The following is a 21,296-nucleotide window of genomic DNA, read 5'->3' as shown; positions in this document are numbered from 1 at the left end:
ATGAATAATTATCAACTCTATTGATTTAACAATATAATGATTAAACCCCTAACCTTCATTAGGAGTCTCCCCAACACTGTGAGCTGTACCTAAGAGAAGCACCTTATAATTTTATTTTATATAGTTTTAAGTGCTCTTTGAGCTTCTAGTAATCATAAACTCATTGACCTTTGGGCAGCCAGAAGATAAGTATCAGTGTCCAAACTGAGGTTCAAAAAAGAATTTTGACAAGGAAGTCCCCACTCTCTTAATCATGTCTCCAAATATCAGGAAAATGCTCCACTTGGCAGCAGAGTCCTGGAGCTGGTTCTGAGTGACCGAGATTCCACAAAGAATGGGCCGCCATACTCATTCCATATCACTGAAGGCAATGATGGGTCTGCCTTTCGGGTCACAGATGATGGATGGCTAGTGACGGCAGCAGTTTTGAACCGAAAATTCAAAGAACAGTATCTGCTTCAGATCCAGGTGAGAGTCCTTTAGGGGTGTGTGTGGGTGTGTATGTGTGTATGGTTGTGTGTGTGTGTGTGTGTGTGTGTGTGTGTGTGTGTGTGTGTGTGTGTGTAATTTCTATTGTTTCCCAGTGTCCTAATGGAGTCTATTCCTCTTTTGGACAAATTTAATTGTTAGTATATGAAGCTAAAATCTTCCTCCCTGCATTCTCCCCATTGCACTTACTTTTTGCCCTCTGGTGTCAGAATAAATGGGATACTTTCTTCACACAAACAACAAGTTTTCAAGGGAAACAGAAGACAGGGATGATGGTGCCCTTAAGTTTTCTCTTCTTAAGATTAACCCTAGTTAGTTCCTTCAGCTGATCTTCATAGAATGTGGTATCCCATCCCTTCATCATCCCTCCTTTGATGCATCCCAGTTTGTCAATGAAATGTGGTCCTTAGAACTAGATACAATCATCCAGATATGGCCTGCCCAGATGTTGTTGTTCAGTTGTGCCTGACCCTTGATGATCCCATTTAGGATTTTCTTGGCAAAGATACTGTAGCAGTTTGCCATTTTCCTTTCTGGCTCATTTTACAGATGAGGAAAATGAGGCAATTGGGGTTAAGTCATTTAAGTGACCTGCCCAGGGTTACACAGCTAATAAGTGTCTGAAGTCAGATTTGAAATCAAGTCTTCCTGACACTGCAGAAGAAACAGTCTGAATAGAGGTTGAGACTCACCATTCTTCACTTTATTTCCTCCTGAATTTTTTTCTAGTGTAAGCAATATTTGTCTCTTTTTACAACATAGCAAAGAAATATGTATTATATGATAATATATGTATGACCTACATCATATTATCTGCCTTCTTGGGGAGGAGGGAGAGGTGGGAGGGAGTGGAAAAAGGAAAAAAAATGGAATGAGAGATTTTTGGACATAGCTAATGTGAGAATTTGTCTTGGATAAGCATACTTGTTACAATGTATTACATATTTGTAACAAATCATACGTATTATATTATTGTTCTGTTACACATTATATTATATTATATATTTTTAAATTGTAGCAAAAAAAAAAGCAAGAAACCAGATCTTCCTAACTCCCTAGTCACTACGTCACCTAGTTGCCTAGATTAAGAATAGAAGGAGCCAAGAAAAGAAAATGCAGCCTTTAGATAACCAGGTGGATAACCAGGAGAGTGTGGTGGTATTTCTAAAGTTAAGAAAGAAGTCAAGAGGAGAGTGTGATCAGCAATGTCTGACACTACAGAGGGGCATCAGATTCAAGGAAGCCAGGTTATAAGAACTCAGGTGGGAGTAAATGCTATGGAAGCAGCATAAATAACATTTTAAAGAAATTTGACAGTAAAGGTAAAGGTGGGAGATAGTCTAGTGGTTAGATGGAGCAGAAGGGTCAAAGGTAGGCTTTCCTCAGTTTGGTTAAACCTAAGAATGCTTGTGGATACATGGGTGCAATAGCAAGGTGGAGAGTGAAGGTGCATGAGAGAAAAACAATCCAATAGTTCTGGATCAAGGTTCTGGTGGAACCCAAAAGACTGCAATCAAGTACAAAAGGTGACAAGATTAGCCTTATGGGAGAGTTAGTGATACCTCCTTTTCTGTGACCAAGAGGTTCGATCCAGAGATTGGATGAGTAAGCTGAAAAATGTTGAGGAATGTAGGAAGGCAGTTGAGGAAGCCAATGGCAGATGAATTTTTACTGGCTAGAAATGTGAAGTTGTCTGCTATAAGAATGGGGAATTGAGGCTAAAATGAATTAGAAAAAAGTTTTGAACTGTAGAACATTTATTTGTTGTGGACAAAATGAGTTTGATGTTCCAAATACCCCCTTGATTCTAGTGCCTTCCTTCTATTGATTATTTCCCATTTATCTTGTATATCATTTTTTGGGGTACATAGTTATTGGCATTTTTTGTTTCTCTCTTTTGGACTATGAGCTTCTTGAGAACAGAAATTGTCTTTTGACTTTCTTTGTATCCTCAGTGCTTAGAACAGTGCCTGAAATGAAGGATTTAATAAATGTTTACTGACTGACTGATTTCAGGGCTTTATCCATCAATATTCAACAGCATGTGAGCAGGAGAAGTTGGATGATAGTGTGTGGAGAGGGGGATATTCAGAAATGAGGAACAGCAGAAGCAAAAGGCAAGAAATTACAGTAGCTAGTGAGACTGGGTGGACCATGGGGCCAGGACTGAGTATGGAGACAAATGTACTTAGAGTTGTTAAGATGGACTTGGAGAAGAGGAACGACAGTGGTAAGGGTGAGGTGTAGGTTAACTGGGTCAATGAGTGAGGTAGAAGGAAAGAGAAGAAGTTGTGGCTAGAGAATGGAATTTCAAAGTTCTAGATTTGGTAAGAGGTATGTGAAGTTCTTTTTTTTTTTTAGCCTTTACCTTCCATCTTAGAATCAACACTAAGGTAAGGGCTAGGCAATGGGGGTCAAGTGACTTGCCCAGGGTCACCCAGCTAGGAGGTGTCTAATGTCACATTTGAATCCAGGACCTCCCTTCTCTAGGACTGGCTCTCAATTCACTGAGCCACCCAGTTGCAGGTTGTCTCCTTACCCCAGCCCCCAGCATGTGAAATTCTAAGAGATAATGAGATCAAAGGTGGGCCCATGCTGGGTATATTGCAGAAATGGATGGAAAAAGAAGTCACCTCAGTAGAAGAAATTGAGGGATTGTGTAAGAGCAGAGACTATGTATTCATCTTTGTGTCTGTGCTAGCATAGAACAAAGGTACTTGGATGTTCATGAAGTATTAATTGTTTTGTTGAAAAATAAAAATAAAACTTTATTCATATATGTTCTTTTTCATAGCACTTATATTTTTGAATGTATTCCTTCCCCTCCAAGAGAGCCATCCCTCGTAATAAAGAAAAAGAGAAATAAAAAGAACTTGAACAATTTAGCAAAATGAATTGACCCTTCAAAAAAGTCTGATATTCTGCAGGGTTCCATGCCCATAGTTTACAATGTCTGCAAAGAGAGAACTACTTTCTTAATGTGTTCTTTTTGGACAAACTCAATCATTTAATAGTATCCAGTTTCAATTATTTTGCTGTCATTCTTTCCATTTACATCATTGAAGGCATTCTGCATATTGTTTACTTGGCTCTAGTTTCTAATTTCTACATTTCATCCAAGCCTTCCCATGCTTCTTTGCTTCTGTTGTATCCATGAGATCCAATCCTAATGTGTGGTTGTTCTTTCCTGACAGGTAACAGACAGTGGAGTTCCTCCTCTCTCTTCTTCGGCTTTTGTCAATGCCCAAGTCACAGAGCAGAGTCAATACCCACCTTCTGCTCTCCCTCTAGAGATCTTCATCACCACTGGGGAGCAGATATTTCAGGGAGGCGTGGTGGGGAAGATTCATGCCACTGACCAGGATCCCCGTGATACTCTGACATACAGGTTAATGGAGAAAAAGCCCATCCGTAGCCATTTTTCAGTGGGTATTGCTGATGGCAAGATCATTGCCAATGAGGGGCTACCCCATGGCCACTATAACCTCAACATCAATGTCAGTGATGGGACCTTTGTGGCACTGGCTGGAGTCCATGTCCATGTGTGGCATGCAGCTCCAGAAGCCCAGGCTCGGGCTGTCCTACTGCAGTTCCGTCATCTCTCTCCAGAGGAGTTTGTGGGTGACCACTGGCGCAACCTCCAGAGGTTCCTGGGCAGTGCCTTGGGTTTTGAGCGTCAGCACATCTACCCTGTGAGCCTGCAACCTGCAGAGGAGATGGTGGGAATAGACATCCTCCTTGCCTTCGAGGAAGCACTTGGCTCTTTCCATGAGCCCCGAAGCCTTTCAGATTCCATTGCCCGCCTGGCCAGAGAGATAGAGCACTCTGTGGGAATCCACATGACCAAAGTGGCACCTGTGGCATTATGCCAGGGCCCTGGCTGCCAGGAGCACATCTGCACAGAGACCCTCCAGCTGGACTCAGGAGCTATGTCCACCTATAGCACAGCCAGGATTAGCATCTTGACCCCCAAGTACAGCCTGAGAGTGAACTGTTCTTGCAATGGTGAGAGACTCTCCTTCACCTTGGGGCAACACCTTGGAGTTGGCCTAACACCTTAGGATTAGAAACCAGACAATTTGCTCCCATTGTTGCATCTGTGTTCTAGAGTTTAGACTAAGTGTTAATTGAGTGGAACCCATTTGAATTTGATCACTTTTTAGTTAGTTGTTACTGGATATAAAGCACTGAATGGGATATTGGAAGAGAGTCCTCCCATACTAATGGAAGCCAAAATTGTATTCAGTGGATATGAGACTTACAAAGATAATGATAAAACAAGCATGTTAGAAAAGTGTATGGCTTAGTGATTTGAGATCTAGGTTCTGAGACAGGAGTTCCTGGCTTCAAATCTGGCCTCAGACACTTCCTAGCTGTGTGACCCTGGGCAAGTCACTTAACCCCCATTGCCTAGCCCTTACCGCTCTTCTGCCTTGGAGCCAATACATAGTATTATTCTAAGATGGAAGATAAGGGTTTTAATTTTTAAAGATAAAGAAAAGTACAGAAAATAGAACTATGTGGGGGTCTAGACTAAGAAGGGAAAAGTTACTTTTGAGAAGAATCAGAAAAGGCTACTTTGGTTACTTTGGTGAAGGTGGCTTTTGAGTTGGACTTTTAAGGATGTCTAGAAATTGGAGAAAGCAAAGAATGGGATGGAGATATTCCAGGTAGAGGAAACAGTGTGAGCAAAGGCATGAATACAGGAAAAATTGATGATATATAGAATATGACAATCCTGTGCTCTACTGAAACTGCTCTCAACAAGGCAGCCATTAGTTGGTTCAAGATCAGAGACTTTTTTTTTTTTATTGTGTGTGTGTGTGCCCCATACTTATTACTTCCCACTCTTTTCCTTAGTGATCTCATCTACTCCCCTGGGTTCAGTGATCTCTGTACAGACACCTTCCAAATCATATATTTAGCCCTAATTGCTCCCCTGAACTCTAGTCCCTGTTACTAGCTAGAAGCCCTGCTGGATATCCCATTGGCATCTCACAATCAGTATGTCCAAAAATGTGTCCTAGATGGAGATATATTGTGCTGGGGTACAATCGGTAACAGATTGAATGGGGAAAAGAGGAAGGGGCATGAGGAAGAGAAAGGGATCAATGATGATGCCCAGCCTAGGCATCTGGGAAGATAGTGGCAATATAAACAGAAAGGGAAGAAGGTAGGAGGAAGGGTGGATATTTTGAAGGGGGAAAGTTGAATAGTTCCATTTGAGACATGTCCAATTTTAAGTACCAGTAGATTATCTGAGTTAAGATGTCTAGCTGGCAATTGGAAATATAGCACTAGAGCTCAGGGGAAAGGGGATGGGTTGAGATATAGCTTTAAGAATTCTCTAAAACATATGAAGTTGAATCCATGGGAGTGAGATCATCTAGGGGAGAAGTATGGAGAAAGAGAAGACCAAGTATAGAATGCTGGAAAAGAACTCTCTCTAAGGGTTGGGAAGGAGATGAGAAGCAAGCAAAGGATATAAATGGAGTGGCTAATGAGATAAGAGAATAAGGAGAAAAGAGGTTTCTAGGAGAGGGGAAGCAAATTATATAGAAGGGGAAGAAAATCATAGAGAGGAGTCAGGAAGGATGAATACAGAAAATGTCCTTGGATCTGCTGTTTAGGACATTGATGAAAGCAATTTTAGTTCAGTGGTAGTAATGGAAGTCAACTTAACAGGAGTCTGAAGAGAGATACAGAGGTAATGAAATGGAGACAGCAAGTGTAGACATTTTTTCCCTGTAGAAAAGGCCACCGTTCTGCGCTAGTATGGAATGCTTTTCTCTAACCACGGCCCCTGATTAACCCCCATCTCTGTTTCTGAAGTCTTGCTATGAACCCCCCCCCCAACAGTCCCTCATTGAGCTTTGGTCCATGCCTATGCTCCCCCTAACAGGGGTCCCTACTTCCCTGAGGAAAGAAAAAAGTCCTGATTCACCTGACTGGTATTAAGGTAACAAAGCTTGTTGTTGCAGACACAGCCGCCAGGTTTAGCAGTCAGAGCTCAGTGCAGTATCAACGCCCTTTTGCCCGGGACTGGCATATACGTTTCCAGCTGAAAACTCAACAGCCTGATGCCTCGTTGCTATTCCTCAACTGGTCTACAGTGGCCTTCCTGGAGGTAGGAGCTTATTTTTTGTGAATTAAGGGGAAAAGGGGCCTGTCCTGTTGGGCTATTAGCTTTCTGGCAAAGGGATCCTTACAAAGACTGTTTAGAGCTAGAAAGTTAATTAGAATATAGGGCATGAGAGTTAGAAGGAACTAGGTGGCACAGTAGATAGAACACCAGGCCTGGAGATGGGAGGACCTGGGTTCCTATACTTCTTAGCTGTGTGACCCTGGGCAAGTCATTTAACCCCATCTGTCTTACAGGTACTACTAAGAAAAGTAAGATTTTTGTTGTTTTTTACAACAAAACTTTAGAATGGAAAATGCAATGTCAGGGATGGAAGGGATTCAGAGTACAGCATGTAAGAGCAAGAAGGTGGCTCCAACATTATCTCATTCAACCATCTTATTGTGCAGTGAAGGAAACTGAGGCCTAGAGAAACTAAGGGACTAGATCAAGAGCCCCCAGAGAGTGAGAGCTGAGTCTTGAACAGAGGTCATCTATCTCCCAATCTAGGGTTCTTTGTGCTTTACCACGACACCTAGGAGAAATAAATTCAGATGCTCATTATGACGTTGTTCAGTCCTGTCCGACTCTTGGTGACCCTGTAGTTGGGATTTTCTTGGTAAAGATGCAGAAGCGGTTTGGTATTTCCTTCTCATGCTATTTTACAGATGAGGAAACCGAGGCAAAGAGGGTGAAGTAACTTGCCCAGGGTCACACAGCTAGTGTCTGAGGTCAAATTTGAACTCAGGTCTTCCTGACTCTAGGCCAAGCCCTGTACCCACTGTGCCACCTAGCTGCCTTTAAGATAATTAGATCATAAATAATTATTGACTCTACACAGGTAAGACCTACAAGCTGGTGAGGTTACAGGGGTAACTAAACCTTGGTTCTGCCTGCAGAGTGTATATGATCAGGGCTTGCCCTAAGCAAACTGGTAAAGCCAACAGAGCCCATATCCCCTAGTGACTAACTTAGGTGCACAGAACCCAAGTCCAGACCTTTCCTCTTGAATTTACTATCCATGTCTGCTCTCTGAACATCTTTTGTATTGTCTCATCTCTTCCCACCAAGCAAGGTACCTAATAGGTCCTGGCTTCTCAGGATGCTTCAGGGTATTTGAAGACAATTAACTGTTTCACACCAAGTTATTACTGGCTGAGGGTAATAACATTTCCTGCCAGATGGTAATTTCTTTATGTTTCCTGTGTTTCTTCTTGGATATGCTTTTGCTCCTCTTTTTTGCCAATCTAAATGCTATCCATTCTTCATGGCTTGGTTTCAAAGTCACTTCCTCTAGGAGACTTCCCAGTGCAAGAGACTCCTCCCTTCTCCCCTATAACTCCTTGAGCCCTTATTATTTCTTTTTGTGTTCCATGTCATTTTACTCAGATCTCTTGTGGTCTCATGGGTAACATTCCTATCTCACAAAGTATGTAATATTTAAAGGGATTGTAGGGATATTGAAGAGGTACAGGGGATATGGAAGGTTTTGTAGCAGGGAATGGATGAGTTGAAGGGAGAGAGGGAATATGACTGCCAGTGAGGTAAAAGGAGATACCCCCTTCTAAGAGGCTATCTTTGAAAATTGGGGTTCCCAAGAAATGGGCCACAGCCTGAGGGGATGTCTTCTCTATTGATTGATGTTGAAGATACCCAGAGCAGTTAAGCATGGACCCCCCCTGAGGGGAAAGCCTTCCCCCAGACCGAGGTCACCCAGCAGGGGTCCGATAAGGACCATTTATGGTTGAATGGCTGTCCTTCAGTTCAGCTCCCTCTATGTCCCCTGAAATGACAGTCCTCTTATCTGACTGTGGGTTATTTAACTCGAGATAAATTTAATAACAAGTTTGGATTGGGAGGTATCAGGGAAGAGGGAATCGGGATTTCCCTAGATTAGGTTTGAGTCTCTCTCAGCTTTTGAGCTAAGGCCAGGCCTTGCAGGCTGGTGCAGGGTTTCTTTTATTCCTGTCTAAGCTAATCTATGCTAGTTTTCTAAAGTTCAAGTCTTAGCAGTAGACAGCAAGAGGAAGAAAAAGTTCTGATTTTCAGAGCTGGTTGGGCCTATCTCTTCAGGCTGACACCCCTGAAGAGCCGCCTTACAGTTCAAACTGCTCCCCTTAAATCCTTTTGTTTGATGACATGATCACAGGAATCCAGGTAGAGCACACAATTGGAAAAATCAGGAATAGAGAGAATTCTTTCCAGAGACAGGGAGAGAGAGCACCTTCCAGTCCGAGGGCCAGGAAAGAGAGTCTCACGAGACCAACTGTCATTCTCCAAGTTCCCCTCCCCCCACCAACTGTCATTCTTGTCAATATCTTCTCTCTAACATTCCAACTGCTGTTTGTCCACCTGAGTGGCAGAAATTCTAAAACTTGCTTCAGTTTTCCTTTCCACAGGTAAAAGCTCCTGAAGATGCTTCCCTCTTCCACTGACAAATATCCCAACCCATTCATCTTCTCACCTTCCTTATCTTGCATGATTTGCATCCCATGTTTCTCCCATGAATCCTTCTCAAATGACTAACTTGGTGCTTCAAGCAATGCTTTGAGCATTCAAATGAAATAATAACATATACTTCACATTTATATATATATATGTACATATATATATATATACACACATATATATATGACTTTGTTTCATCCTGTTTGCTTCTTGTCCATATCTTTCTATAAAACCCTCCCCAGAGAATTCATTTAATATGCTGGAAGCCCTTCTCTGGTTCCTCTGTGAACCTGGGTACTTGGGCTGTCTGATTTTCTTGCCTCTCATTGTTGTTACATGACCAACCCATTTCCTTTTCTGGTCATACCTGTCCTGTTTCTGATGTCTTTTCTGGATTGTCCTATATGCATACTATGCTATAGCTTGTGTACACCCACCATGAAGCATTCCATCACTGTTTGGGTTACTTGTACTTGTGGCTATTCAGAAATTATGGTGTTTGATGATTCATAGCCATATAGATGGCACCAACAGGAGACCACTGGGTTTAAGGGGTTGGGCTTTTGCAACAGGAAAGTGCTTGGGGCCATTTAATGCTATTTCTTAAATGAGGAGGAGCGACTAGGTGGATTGGTGGTTAGAGAGCCAAACTTAGAAATAGAACTTGGGTTCAAATCTGGCCTCAGACACTTTCTAGCTGCATGTCTGTGGGCAAGTCATTTAACCTCTATTGCCTAGCCCTTACTTCTGCCTTGGAACCAATAAACACAGTATTGATTCTAAGATGGAAGGTAAGGGTTTAAATATTTTAAAAGTTCATTCCTATTACATACAAATTGAGGATATAAAATAACTTAGAAAACTGGTTAGGAAAAATCAGTTATGCCTACCCTAAGGTTTCAATCAATCAGAAAGCATTAAGCACCTATTATGTGTCATTTCCCTTCCAGCTCTTACTCCCAGTCCAAGGGAAGAAAGGCAATCATTCAGTCTGCTCTCTTCTCATTACATGGCTGGTGGCTATTTGCAGAGGTGAACTGTAGGGCCAGCTGTTGTTGTTCTCCACTGATGGCTTTCTGGGTTTGCTTTGCAGCTGACTGACGGGATGCCACATCTGGAGTACCATTGTCCAGGTGGTTTCCAAGGAAACCTCTCCTCCATGTACTTTGTGAGTGACCAAGAGTGGCATTTGGTTCTGCTGGTGGTGACAGGGGCATCTATTCGTTTGCTTATTGACGGCAAGGGCAATGCCTCCACTGTTCTCCCAGAGCATTGTTGGAGCCCTCAGTTTGGGGGAGATCTTTTTCTGGGTGGCCGTATCCGTCCTCACCTGCTTCAGCAGACATCCAGGGCTTTTCGAGGGTGTGTGAATGATATCACAGTCAATGGAGAAGAACTGGAGCTGCTGTCCAATAAACAGAAGAAGGGAGCAGGCTTTCTGAAAGCGAAAGCTCTTACCCAGTGCTGCCCTCAGAGCAGTGTCTGCATGCAGAATCCCTGCCTTAATGGTGGCCAGTGCTCAGAAACCTATAGAGGAGGTAAGGAGTTGCCCTCTCACTATTTTTCCCCGTATATAATAGTAACCTAAATCTCCCAGGTTTCTTCTAAATCAGAGTTCTTGATGTGGGGACTGTGGATTTAAATTTTTATTCTGTACATTTAAAAACATTATCCTTGGAGAACAATCTGGAATTCTGCCCAGCGAGTTCTAAAACTGTATACACCCTTACACCCGGAAAAACCACTATTGGGTCTTTATCACGGTGATCAAGATCAAGGAAAATGGAAAAGAACTTATATGTTCTAAAACATTTATAGCAGTTCTCTTTGTGGTGGCAAAGAATGGGAAATTGAAGGAATGCCCATCAACTGGGAATGACTGAACAATTTGTGGCATGTGATTGTGATGGATGACAAGTAGGTTAATTTAGAAAAACAGACAAACAAAACCATGGAAAGATCTACATGAAATTATGAAAAGTAAAATGAATAGAATCAAAAGAACATTATATACAGCTACAGAATTAATACTGGAAGAATAACTTATGAATGTCTACCTCCAAAGAAAGAATGGATAACTAAAAACATAAAAGACATGGTTTATATATACATACATTTTTTTTTGTCAAGTGATGTCTTCTCTAGTATGGGGAAGAGGGGAGAGAAACACTTGGGAATTGTAATATAACCAACAAGCAAATAAATCAACAAAAATAAAAAAAACAACAACATTATCCTAAGAAGGAGACTTCATCAGATAGACAAAAAAAGTCCAAGACACAGAGAAGACCCCCTAACAGACTAAAAGAACAGGGGTAGTCTTCCTTCCTGGGAAGGCTTCACTTCATATGCATGTTTAACTTTTCTCTCTCAATTAATCCCTCTTATTTTAAGACAAAAAAAAAGACTAAAGAACATAGAATGTTAGAACTAGAAGGGATCTCTAAACAGAAAATGTCAACACTTTCAGGGACTTTGGAAAAGAAAACTTAGAATGTCAAAGTTATACGAAGACTTGGTTTCACAGATAGAAGGGAGGACAGGGGTCAGAAAGACCTAAATTTGAATCCCTTTTCACACAGTTACTAGCTGTGTGACCCTGGGCAGGTCACTTAGTCACTGTGGGCCTCAGTTTCCTCATTTATAAAATGAGGTGTTTGGACTCAATGACCTCTAAGTTTCTTTTCAGTTCTAAAAAGGTATGGTCTTATGGTCTAGTCATAACTTCTTATTGTACAAATGAGGAAACTGAGGCAAAGAGAGTTGAAGGGACATATAGGAGAGACCAAGTACAGGGCAATAGGGGACAAGCTCTCTGCATATGGCCATGGCTCCATGAATTAAATGCAGAGGGAGCCCTGACTGGGAGAGGCAATATAGAGGGTTCTCAGAAGAGTCAATAGTCAGTCTTGGGCTGCTTGGCCATTGAGCTGTTTCTCTCCATCCAGGCTATAAGTGCTTGTGTCCAGCATCTTTCTCTGGGGATCACTGTGAGCTGGGCAGAGGGAGCTGTGAGTCCAGACCTTGTCTGAATGAGGGAAAGTGTCTCCTCAAGCCTGGAGGAGCCTTCTGCAGTTGTGTCTATCCATATACAGGAGAAAGGTAAGGCCAGTGGAGTTGGATCCCCTCTCTCCCCTCTAACTCCCCAGGGAAAGGGGGTTCAGTGCCAGTCTTTGGATCCCTTGACTGGCACCAAAGGCAACTTAGAGGTTGAAAGAATCTGCTGTGAGGTCAGACACATGAAGAAAATCTGTCATATTGGCCAATTCTTGTGAAATGGCAGGGGTTCTTTGCTGAGCCTTTGCTGGGCTCCCTGGGCTGGCCTTCTTGGAGAAGGTGCTTCTACCCTGACACTACCTAGATAGGGCGGCCCCCAGCACTCTCTGAGCATCTCCTGTGTGGCTAGCATTGTGTTAGGATGTGGAAAACAAGAGAGCAAAAACAGAATGTTAAAACTGTGGCCTTTAGAACGTAGGATTTAAAAAAAAAAGATGAAAATGATCTTAGAATATGAACCATGAAAGCTGGAAGGGACTTTAGAGACAATTTAGTCCAACCCTCTCAGCTTCCAAATGGGAAAACTGAGGTCACACAATGGTAGAATTGGTAGAATTGGGACATTCGGCTCCATGGCCAACGTTCTTTCCACCTTTCCTGATTCTTGGACTCTAGTGGAGGCAGGCACTACTTCATAGAGGTACAAAAGGGAGTTCAGTGGACAAAGTTCTAGACTCAGGAAGTGAGGACTCAGATCTCCATTCTCTAGGAGAACTCTAGCCTCATTTGTGGAATGTTAAGTGCTTATTATAGGTGCAAAGCAGCAGAGGATGGTGGAAAAATAAATGAGATGATCACTGCCCTTAAGGAGTTCATAGTCTGGTTGGGAGAGATAAGATAAGTACCTAGAATGGGATAAGGATCAGACCTGGGATTTCCTCCTAGTATGGTACTTCCCGCACCAGGGCAGGTTGCTGCTATCTTCTCTAAGCTTGGAGTCCTGGAGAACTGTCCAGAGCACTGAGTGGTTAAGTGCCAAGGGTCACACACACAGCCAATATGTGTCAGAGCTTCAAGAGAAATGTAAAGCCAACTCGGATGAGTATGTAAAAAGAGAAAAAGTCAGTATGAAAGAATGGATAACACTGGCCTCAAAATAAAGCCCAAGTCTGCTGGGCAGGTGGGTGCTTCAGTGGATGGAGTCAGGAATATTCTTCTTCCTGAGTTCAAATCTAACCTCATACACTTGCTAATTGCATGACCCTGGGCACGACACTAAACCCTGCTGGCCTCAGTTTCCTCATCTGTAAAATGAGCTAGAGCAGGAAATGCAAACCACTTCAGTATCTTTGCCAAGAAAACCCCAAATGGGGTCACCAGGAGTCAGACATGACGGAACAGGGATCCAAGTCCTATTTCTGAAATACATCCTGTCTGTATGATCCCAAATGGGCCACTTAATACTACTCAACGCTCTAGGCAGTGCTCTGAGACCAGAGTGCAGAGAAGGCCTGCATTGATGGAACATTTCCTTTTAGGAATTCTCTATCCCAGTGAAATCACAGGCCCATACCCCATGCCTATCTATAACAAGGTCAGAAAGTACAGTGAGATCAGACGAAGCAGAGCTCACTTCCCTGGGAAGGATCAGGGTGGGCTTCACAGAGGAGGTAACTTCTCTTTTGAGAGCACAGAACATAGCAGGTGAGGACATGAAGTCTGCTCAAGGGAAGTCCCCTGACCGCACTTTTCCTTTCTCCCAAGGTGTGAGGAGATGGCCGAGTGCCCAAATGGGCCCTGTGAGACCACGACCCAGACCACGGCCCACCAGGAGCGGGGCTATGGGCAGCAGGAGATCAAGGTGATAGCCGTCGGGGTAGCGTGCGCCGTGCTGATCATCATCGTCTTCATGGTGCTTTGCTACTACTGCCACCCAGATAAGACCCACAGGCCTGTGGCCAAGGATGACCCCGACCTCTTTGCCAAGAGCGTCGGGGTGGACACTCAGACCATGCCCATTGAGCTTAACCCTCTGGACACCGGCTCCCACAACAACCTGGACTGCGCAGGGCCCGAGGCCCACAAGGCGTCGGTGGCCCCCGAGTTCCTCACCTTTGGGCCTGGCCCTGGCCAGAGGCAGCGAAGCATGATTGTGTGCAGTGTGGCCCCCAACCTCCCCCCTGCTGCACCCCCTTCCAACTCAGACAATGAGTCCATCATCAAGAGCACCTGGGCCGGAGAAGAGATGGGTCAGTGGCTCCCCGCCCTGCTGTGCAGTCCTTTCTCTAGGGAGGGTTGGGAGGAGGACCACAGTGGGCTCCTCCAAGGGCCTGGCAGCTTTGTTTGCTTGGAGGAGTTTCATGGGGGTTGGCATTCTCCATTTCCCAAAGAGCATGAAGGCCTATGGGTGGCTGGGGTGGGGTCAGGGTGTCTCTTTCCCCACTCGAAAATGCTGGGCTTGTGGTGGTCATCCTTGTAGTCTTCCTTGCTACCATCCCCTCCCTCTATCCTGGACACCTCATTTCCCCGTCCCTCCTTGGGCAAGGCCGGGCTTCTCCCTTATCTCCTGCAGGTCTTTGCTCCAAAGGGAAGTGCAGAGTTAGAGTAATATTGGGGAATGGGGGAACTATGCCAGGAGCCCAGGCTGTTCTGGTCCTCCATGGAATGTGGCCTGGATCTTTCTTGCCTCCAGCCCTGCTCCCAGATGCCGCCCTGCCTCTGTGACATGGAAGCTGGAGTTGGCTCTAGGCCTCTGGCCAAGGCGGATTTGACTGGAAAAGCCAGTGTCTCAGCCCTCTGAAAACCAGTTTCCCAAACATCCCTAAGGGGAAGTGGGCTGTGACAGGGCCCAGCCCCCCTCATCCCTCTTCTATCCCTCTGGCCTTGGGTGTAGGAGCCCTGACTGGAACACAGATAAAAACGCAGCTTGTATCCTGTAGCCCAGGGGTCCCCAAATTTTACACAGGGGTCCAGTTCACTGTCCCTCAGACCATTGGAGGGCCGGACTATAAAAAAATCTATGAACAAATCTGTATACGCTGTCTGGGATAGTGGAGGCTGCAGCACTGGCTGTGATGGGCCTGTCACACCTTGCACAGGCCCAGCACTGCCACCACTATACCGGGCAGCAGTACACATAGTGTGGAATCCCCTCCCCCAGATCACACTCACCATGCTGACATCTTCCATTGTGCAGCCACATAATCCTTTGTGCAGCGCCTCCTTCTTGTTCAGTTACTCTCAGAATAAGGCACCACAAAGGATTATGTCACCGGAAGTAGTACTGTATATGCGCGACTCCACACTTTGCAGTGCTGCCACACACAGTGCTCCTCTCACTGACCACCCATGAAAGAGGTGCCCCTTCCGGAAGTGCGGTGGGGGCCGGATACATGGCCTCAGGGGGCTGCATGTGGCCTGAGGGCTGTATTTTGGGGACCCCTGCTGTAGTGGAAAGGACACTTCGGTTTGGACCCTGTCTCTCCTCCTTACTCATTTTGAGATGGAGAAGCCTCTCTCTGGGACTCAGTTTCCTCATCTCTAAAATGTGGGTCTCTTCTAGTCTATGATCCGTTCTGAACCCTGATTCCCAAGTAGATTCAATAACATCAAACTCTCGGATCCACCTGCCACATGAGCACTCCGCTTCATCACTGCCCAGACCTTGCCATCCCTAGCACATGCCCTCCTGCATCTTCTGCCCTTCTCCGCTGTGCTCTCCTCATCTTTATCTCCCATCCCATCTTTCGTGGTCACTTGTTGGTCGGAGTTCGTGAGGAGATCCTGCAGGGCTTGGTACTGACTCTCTTGCCTTTTCCTTCCAGTGTACCCGGCAGAAGCCACCTTCTGGGCCCCTTCCTATGCACCAGCTGAGCTTCAGGAGTACTCCCGTTACGAGGTGATGCAAGGCCCAATGCCAGCTTCTCCCCATCGTGGTCCGCCTCCTCCTGCGGACCCCGAGCCACCTGCTCTATATGGAGGCTTCCCCTTCCCACTGGAGTCAGCTAACAAGCGGGCCCCCATACCACCCCGATACAGCAACCAGAACCTGGAGGACTTCCTGCCCCTGCAGCCCCCCAGCCCAGACCCGAGAGAACGTCCACATAGCCCTTGCCCCAATGAGTACACGGCCATCAGCTACTACCCTTCTCACCTCCTGCAGCCCGGGGGCCCCCTCTACCCCACCGAAGGGGCCTACAAACGGGTGAGCGTTCGGCTCAGTGTGGCCCAGCCCTCCTACGCAGACTGTGAGGTGGTCCCCTGCCCGCCGGGTCGCCCGCTGCACTACGAGGGCTCGGACATGGTGGAGAGTGATTACGGCAGCTGCGAGGAGGTCATGTTTTAGTGGCAGGGCTGCAGAGGAGGCCAAGAGCAGGGCAGGAAGGGGGACGGGGACGCGGCCCTCTGGACGCTTTCCTTCCTTTCTCAAGGGAGCCCTGCCTCCTCCCGATAGCACCTACCCAGGGGCGTTAGGCGTTACAGCTCCAGAGGCGGCCCCCGCCCCTAGAGCACCGGGAGCGCACCGACCGGCTGGGTTGGAGGAACAAGTGTTGGACTCAGGCTGAGGAGGCAATGCTTTTTTCGGTTTTTCTCCTCAGCCCTTAAGGCAGATGAGTTTGGCCCCGAGTCTCCCGTTTAGCTCTTCCTTTTTAGATGCTCCACGGCCCTAACTAATATCCTTCCTCCAGGATTGTGGCAAAGCCAGGTGCCAAGGAGGCCTACAAATACTAGTGTGTAAGGAGGGCACTGGCCCCGCTCCCAGGCCCAGGAATGATATGAAAACCTGTCCTGCCTTTCTGGCGCGGATGAAAAGATGGAGGGATGGGGATGGCCCAGCTCTTACATCCCTTGCAGCTATACCCGAAGGGTCCATCTCTTCAGGAAGCCACGAAGCCAAAAAGACAGCCTGGTTTTGAGGCACCTTTCTGTGCCCTTAGACTCTCGGGCCTGCTGCATTCATGAAGGCGGGGTCGAGGACACCCGTTTGGGACAGGGATGGCCACAGAGGCCCGGCCAGTAGTCTCCCTCCCGCCCACTGCTCTAAGGCCTCACGGGGCTCTCCAGGGCTGCCTGCTATTTCCAGACCCCTCCTCTAGGCCTGCCAATCCCAGTATTCTGTGCGGTGATGGCACACTCATGCATGGAGGTGTCAGAGTGGGTGTGCACGTGTACACATGTCCATTTGTGTCTAGTCGATGTGTATAGCTGGGAGAAGGAGTGGGGATGGGGACTTGGGCCCCTGGCTGCCCCCCACCTCCCATCCCTCACTAGGGTCCGCTGCCTTTTCGTGTGTTGTCTCTGGAGGCGAAGAACATAGGGGCTTCCACAGAGCATCTTGCGTTGATTGCTGTGTCGCTGTGGAAGTCTACCTTGGAATGCAATAAGTGGGATGTGTGGGAGTGTGTCTGCTGATGTGTGTGAATGGGTTTATTTTTTTTTTTTACAATAAAAGAGAACTTTTATTTTACTTTCTGAAATTTCTTGGCTTTTCTTGCCTGGCTTGAGTTAGGCGAGTGGGAGAGTATATGAAGGGCTCTGACAAGCATGATGGCGCCTCCTTGGTTGGCTCTGGAGGCCATGATGCAGATTCCAGTGGACCACACCGTCCGCCTTCAGTCTGACACGCATCCATTTAGTCCTTGTGCGGGCCCAGCCCTGGGCCAGGTTCCGTGGCAAGAGGGAAAGACAGTTTGTGGTCTCAGGGAGCCCGTAGTCTCTCTAGGGAGGTGAGTGCATAAGCCCATGAAAAGGCAACAACAGCAGGCAGTGCCTGATGACTGAGCCAGAGGGGAGTGGTGGAAAGGGTGCTGCCTTTGGAGTTAGAATCCTGGTTGTGCACCACTGTGAAATTGAGGATGCCATTTTTTTTAACCCTTACCTTCTGTCTTGGAGTCAATAAAGCAGAAGAGCGGTAAGGGCTAGGCAATGGGGGTTAAGTGACTTGCCCAGGGTCACGCAGCTGGGAAGTGTCTGAGGCCAGATTTGAACCCAGGACCTCCCATCTCTAGGCCTGACTCTCAATCCATTGAGTCACCCAGCTGCCCCTGAGGATGCCATTTTTTACTTCACTGGGCCCCAGTTTTCTCATCTATAAAATGGGGGTAATAACACAATTTTTATATTCATAAACCTTAAAGTGCTATAGAGAAATGTGAACTTTTCTTTGGTTTGACTTGATTTACACTTTGAATGGCAGGCAGGATTTAGTGATGGAGGAATACTTCCGTAGAGGGAATGGAATGATGGAGCAGAGGCCTACATTTCTCTGGACCAGATCTGGAGAAATGAATGAGACTCAGGGTGTGCCTGGGAAGGAGTAAGGACAAGAGGAAGGAGGCTGGTCTTGTTGGAGTGGACAACAATGGGTATATTGAGGGAAAAAAAGTTAATCCTATTACTATACTTTGCAATTTAGGTTAGTCTGCCAGAAGCAGTTTAACTTATTTTTAATTTTAGCCTGGAGTCAGGAGGACCTGGGTTCAAATGTGGTCTCAGACCCTTCCTAGCTGTGTGACCCTGGGCAAGTCACTTAACCCCCATTGCCTAGCTTTTACCACTCTTTTTGGAAACCACACTTAGCATGCAATCTGAGATAGAAGGTAAGGGTTAAAAATTTTTTTATTAATATATACCTAGGTCATTTCTAAACTGGAGAGAGAAATGTTCAAATTGGAAGAGTCTCTCCCTTCTGCCCCGCTTCCTTCTTTCCCTCATTACATGTCTAACCCAAGATAGTTTTAGATAACATTTATAAGAATCTTGAACAAAGAAAAGTCAAGTCAAAGAGCATTTACTATGCACCTACTATGTGCCAGGTAAAAGTGCTGGAAATACAAAAAAGGAATAAAAGGGCAAAAACAGTCCTTGCCCTCAAAGAACTTACAACCTGACAGGGGGAGACAACACGCAAGCAACTGCCTACCAAGGAGATACAGACAGAATAAATTGGAGGTGATTTCAGAGACAGCACTGGCTTTAAGAGGGATGGCAGAAAGGACCCCCATCCTTATCTAAGGGACCCCTATGGCAGCCACACCCCTAAGATTTTTTTAAAGCCAACTTCAGGGAGCATTTCCTCTTCTAAGCCCCAGGGCTTAGATGGAAGACGAGAGTCCAAGCCTTCTGGAGTCAGAAGTGGCCTATGTAGCCTTATGAACACAAGACACTCCTTCGGGAGCCACTGAGGCAAAAGGCAGCCTCTAAGACCTATGTGCCAGGGTCAATCTGTCATATTGGCTGCTGTAGTATGGCAATTCTGCCTTTGGTTATCCTCACAACCTCCATCCACTTTCTGTGTGCCCTGATCCTACCCACCAACACCTCCAGTCTCTGACCTAAGAACATGCTCCACTCTCCAACTTTACCATAATCAAGGATAATGTTTCTGTTTGGCCCCCTAAATACATTGAGAATCAATGAGCAGGAGATACGAGAAGACTGTTTCAACTCAATAAGGAAGAACTTTCTAATGCTTATGCTATCTATTGATGACACAAGCTCCTTAGAGAGGTTTGCTCCCTACTGGAGGGAGGAGTAGCCCCAATCAGGGATGCTGTAAGAGTACAGGAGAAGGTCTTATGGACGTGAATTCCAGTTCTGAAGTTCTAACAGCTTATTGGTGGTCACAATCGCCTCCCAAAAGTCAGCGATAGATTTAGACCATTGTGTCTCTACCTCAACCCTCCACCCCCACATCCTTTTAGAGTTAACCAAAGAGCCTGGCCAACAGAGGACATTTGGATCACATTTGGAATATTGTGTTCAGTTCCGAGCTTTACTTTTAAAGGAGGACACTGATAAATTGAACTCTGTGCCCAGAATGGAGCAATCAGGGTGACAGGCTTGGTAACCATGACATATTCTTGTTGACCTGGAAATTTTTATCCTAAAGAGGAAAAGACTTTGGGGAAACTCAGCCTGCTGTCTTCAAGTAATTGAAGGAGTCATACGGGGGAAACATTAAACTGATTCTGCCTGACTCAGAGGACAGAACTAAGAATAAAGGGTGGAAGTTGCTGGGAGGCATATGGTTATAGAAAGGAAAAGCTTTATAAAATGTGGAGCCCTTCAACAATATAATGGATTGCCTCAGGAGGCACTGAGATATTTGTCCACTGCTGGAGATATTCAAGTGGAGACTAATTAGTGGGGAAACTATAAAGGGAATTCCCAAAGGGGAGAAATTTGGCCCAGCCTACCTCTGAGGTCCCTTTTCCCTTTGGGACTCTTGGAACCTGGAGACCTCCCACTGTGGACAGAGAAAGAGTCCATAGACAAAGAAGAAGAGACGAAAGAGGCCTGAGGAAAAGAATGGTAGTCTAACCCAAGCATATGCTCTCTCTTTGACCTGGCTTTACTTTGTTTAAGTCATATTTCTGGGATGCTATAATTAGAGAGCATTCTCACATATATCATCTTAGATTGATTTCCTTGCTCTTAGTCTCTCCCTTTTCTAATCATCTCCCAAAAAGCTGCCCTGATAATCCTCCTAAAAGTATGTGTCTTATGTAATACTCAGTGGAATTGTGGGTCGACTACAGGGGGGGGGGGAGGGAGGGAAAGAATATGATTCTTGTAAACAAGGAATAATGTTCTAAATTGACTAAATTTAAAAAAAGTATGTATCTTACCATGTTACTTAAGAATTTTCAGTGGCTCCCTCCTGTCTTTAGGATAAAAAAAAAACACCTTGTCATTTAAGGCCTTTCATAATTTGGTTCTATTTCATCTTTGCAGATTTATTTCACATTGCTCCTCTTCTCATATACTAGATCCCATCCAAAGTGGAACCACTTGCTGTTCTCCAAAGTTAGTCCATTTATTTAGTCTCCTGGCTCCCTGTCTTGGCCTTGTCCATTTCTCGTTGGCTAGAATGCATTCTCTGCTTTGCCATTACCTTCTGGAATCTTTAGTTTCCTGTGAGGCTCAGCTCAGGTGCCACCTCCTACAGGCAGCCTTCTCAAATCTTCCTCTAGTTGGCAGTGCTCTCCCTCTTTCAATGGCTTTGCATTTACTTCTCTGTGTCACTACCAGAATGATGTAACCTCTTTTAGGTCAAGAACCGGTCTTCATTCTGTTTTTATCCCCAATGTCTAGTACGTGCTTTAGGTGCTTATGGTACCAAAATAGGAAATGTGATTTGATTCCCAAACTCATGTTTTTCCTATTGTCCCACATTCAGTTCCATTTTCACATCTAGCTCCCTACAATCAGTATTTCCTCTGGTGACATTAAAAAGAAG

The 21,296-nt window shown here is 45.4% G+C and overlaps 1 protein-coding gene across 2 annotated transcripts in view; it reads left to right on the top strand.

Moving 5' to 3' along the window:
- FAT2 (FAT atypical cadherin 2) overlaps window positions 1-17,522 on the top strand; it is a 128,795-nt gene extending 111,273 nt beyond the window's left edge. For both annotated transcript variants that reach the window (XM_003339561.4, XM_056811490.1), the window contains exons 18-24: window positions 271-468; window positions 3,684-4,494; window positions 6,471-6,616; window positions 10,152-10,596; window positions 12,007-12,160; window positions 13,820-14,304; window positions 15,880-17,522. In XM_003339561.4, the coding sequence (XP_003339609.3) occupies window positions 271-468; window positions 3,684-4,494; window positions 6,471-6,616; window positions 10,152-10,596; window positions 12,007-12,160; window positions 13,820-14,304; window positions 15,880-16,400 (2,760 nt within the window). In that variant the 3' untranslated portion in view covers window positions 16,401-17,522. The remainder of the gene's footprint in view (window positions 1-270; window positions 469-3,683; window positions 4,495-6,470; window positions 6,617-10,151; window positions 10,597-12,006; window positions 12,161-13,819; window positions 14,305-15,879) is intronic.
- The last annotated feature ends 3,774 nt before the right edge of the window (window positions 17,523-21,296 follow it).

The sequence above is a fragment of the Monodelphis domestica genome, chromosome 1, assembly GCF_027887165.1.
Source record: "Monodelphis domestica isolate mMonDom1 chromosome 1, mMonDom1.pri, whole genome shotgun sequence".
Classification (NCBI taxonomy): Eukaryota; Metazoa; Chordata; class Mammalia; order Didelphimorphia; family Didelphidae; genus Monodelphis; species Monodelphis domestica.
This window is presented reverse-complemented; position numbering and strand designations above follow the sequence as displayed.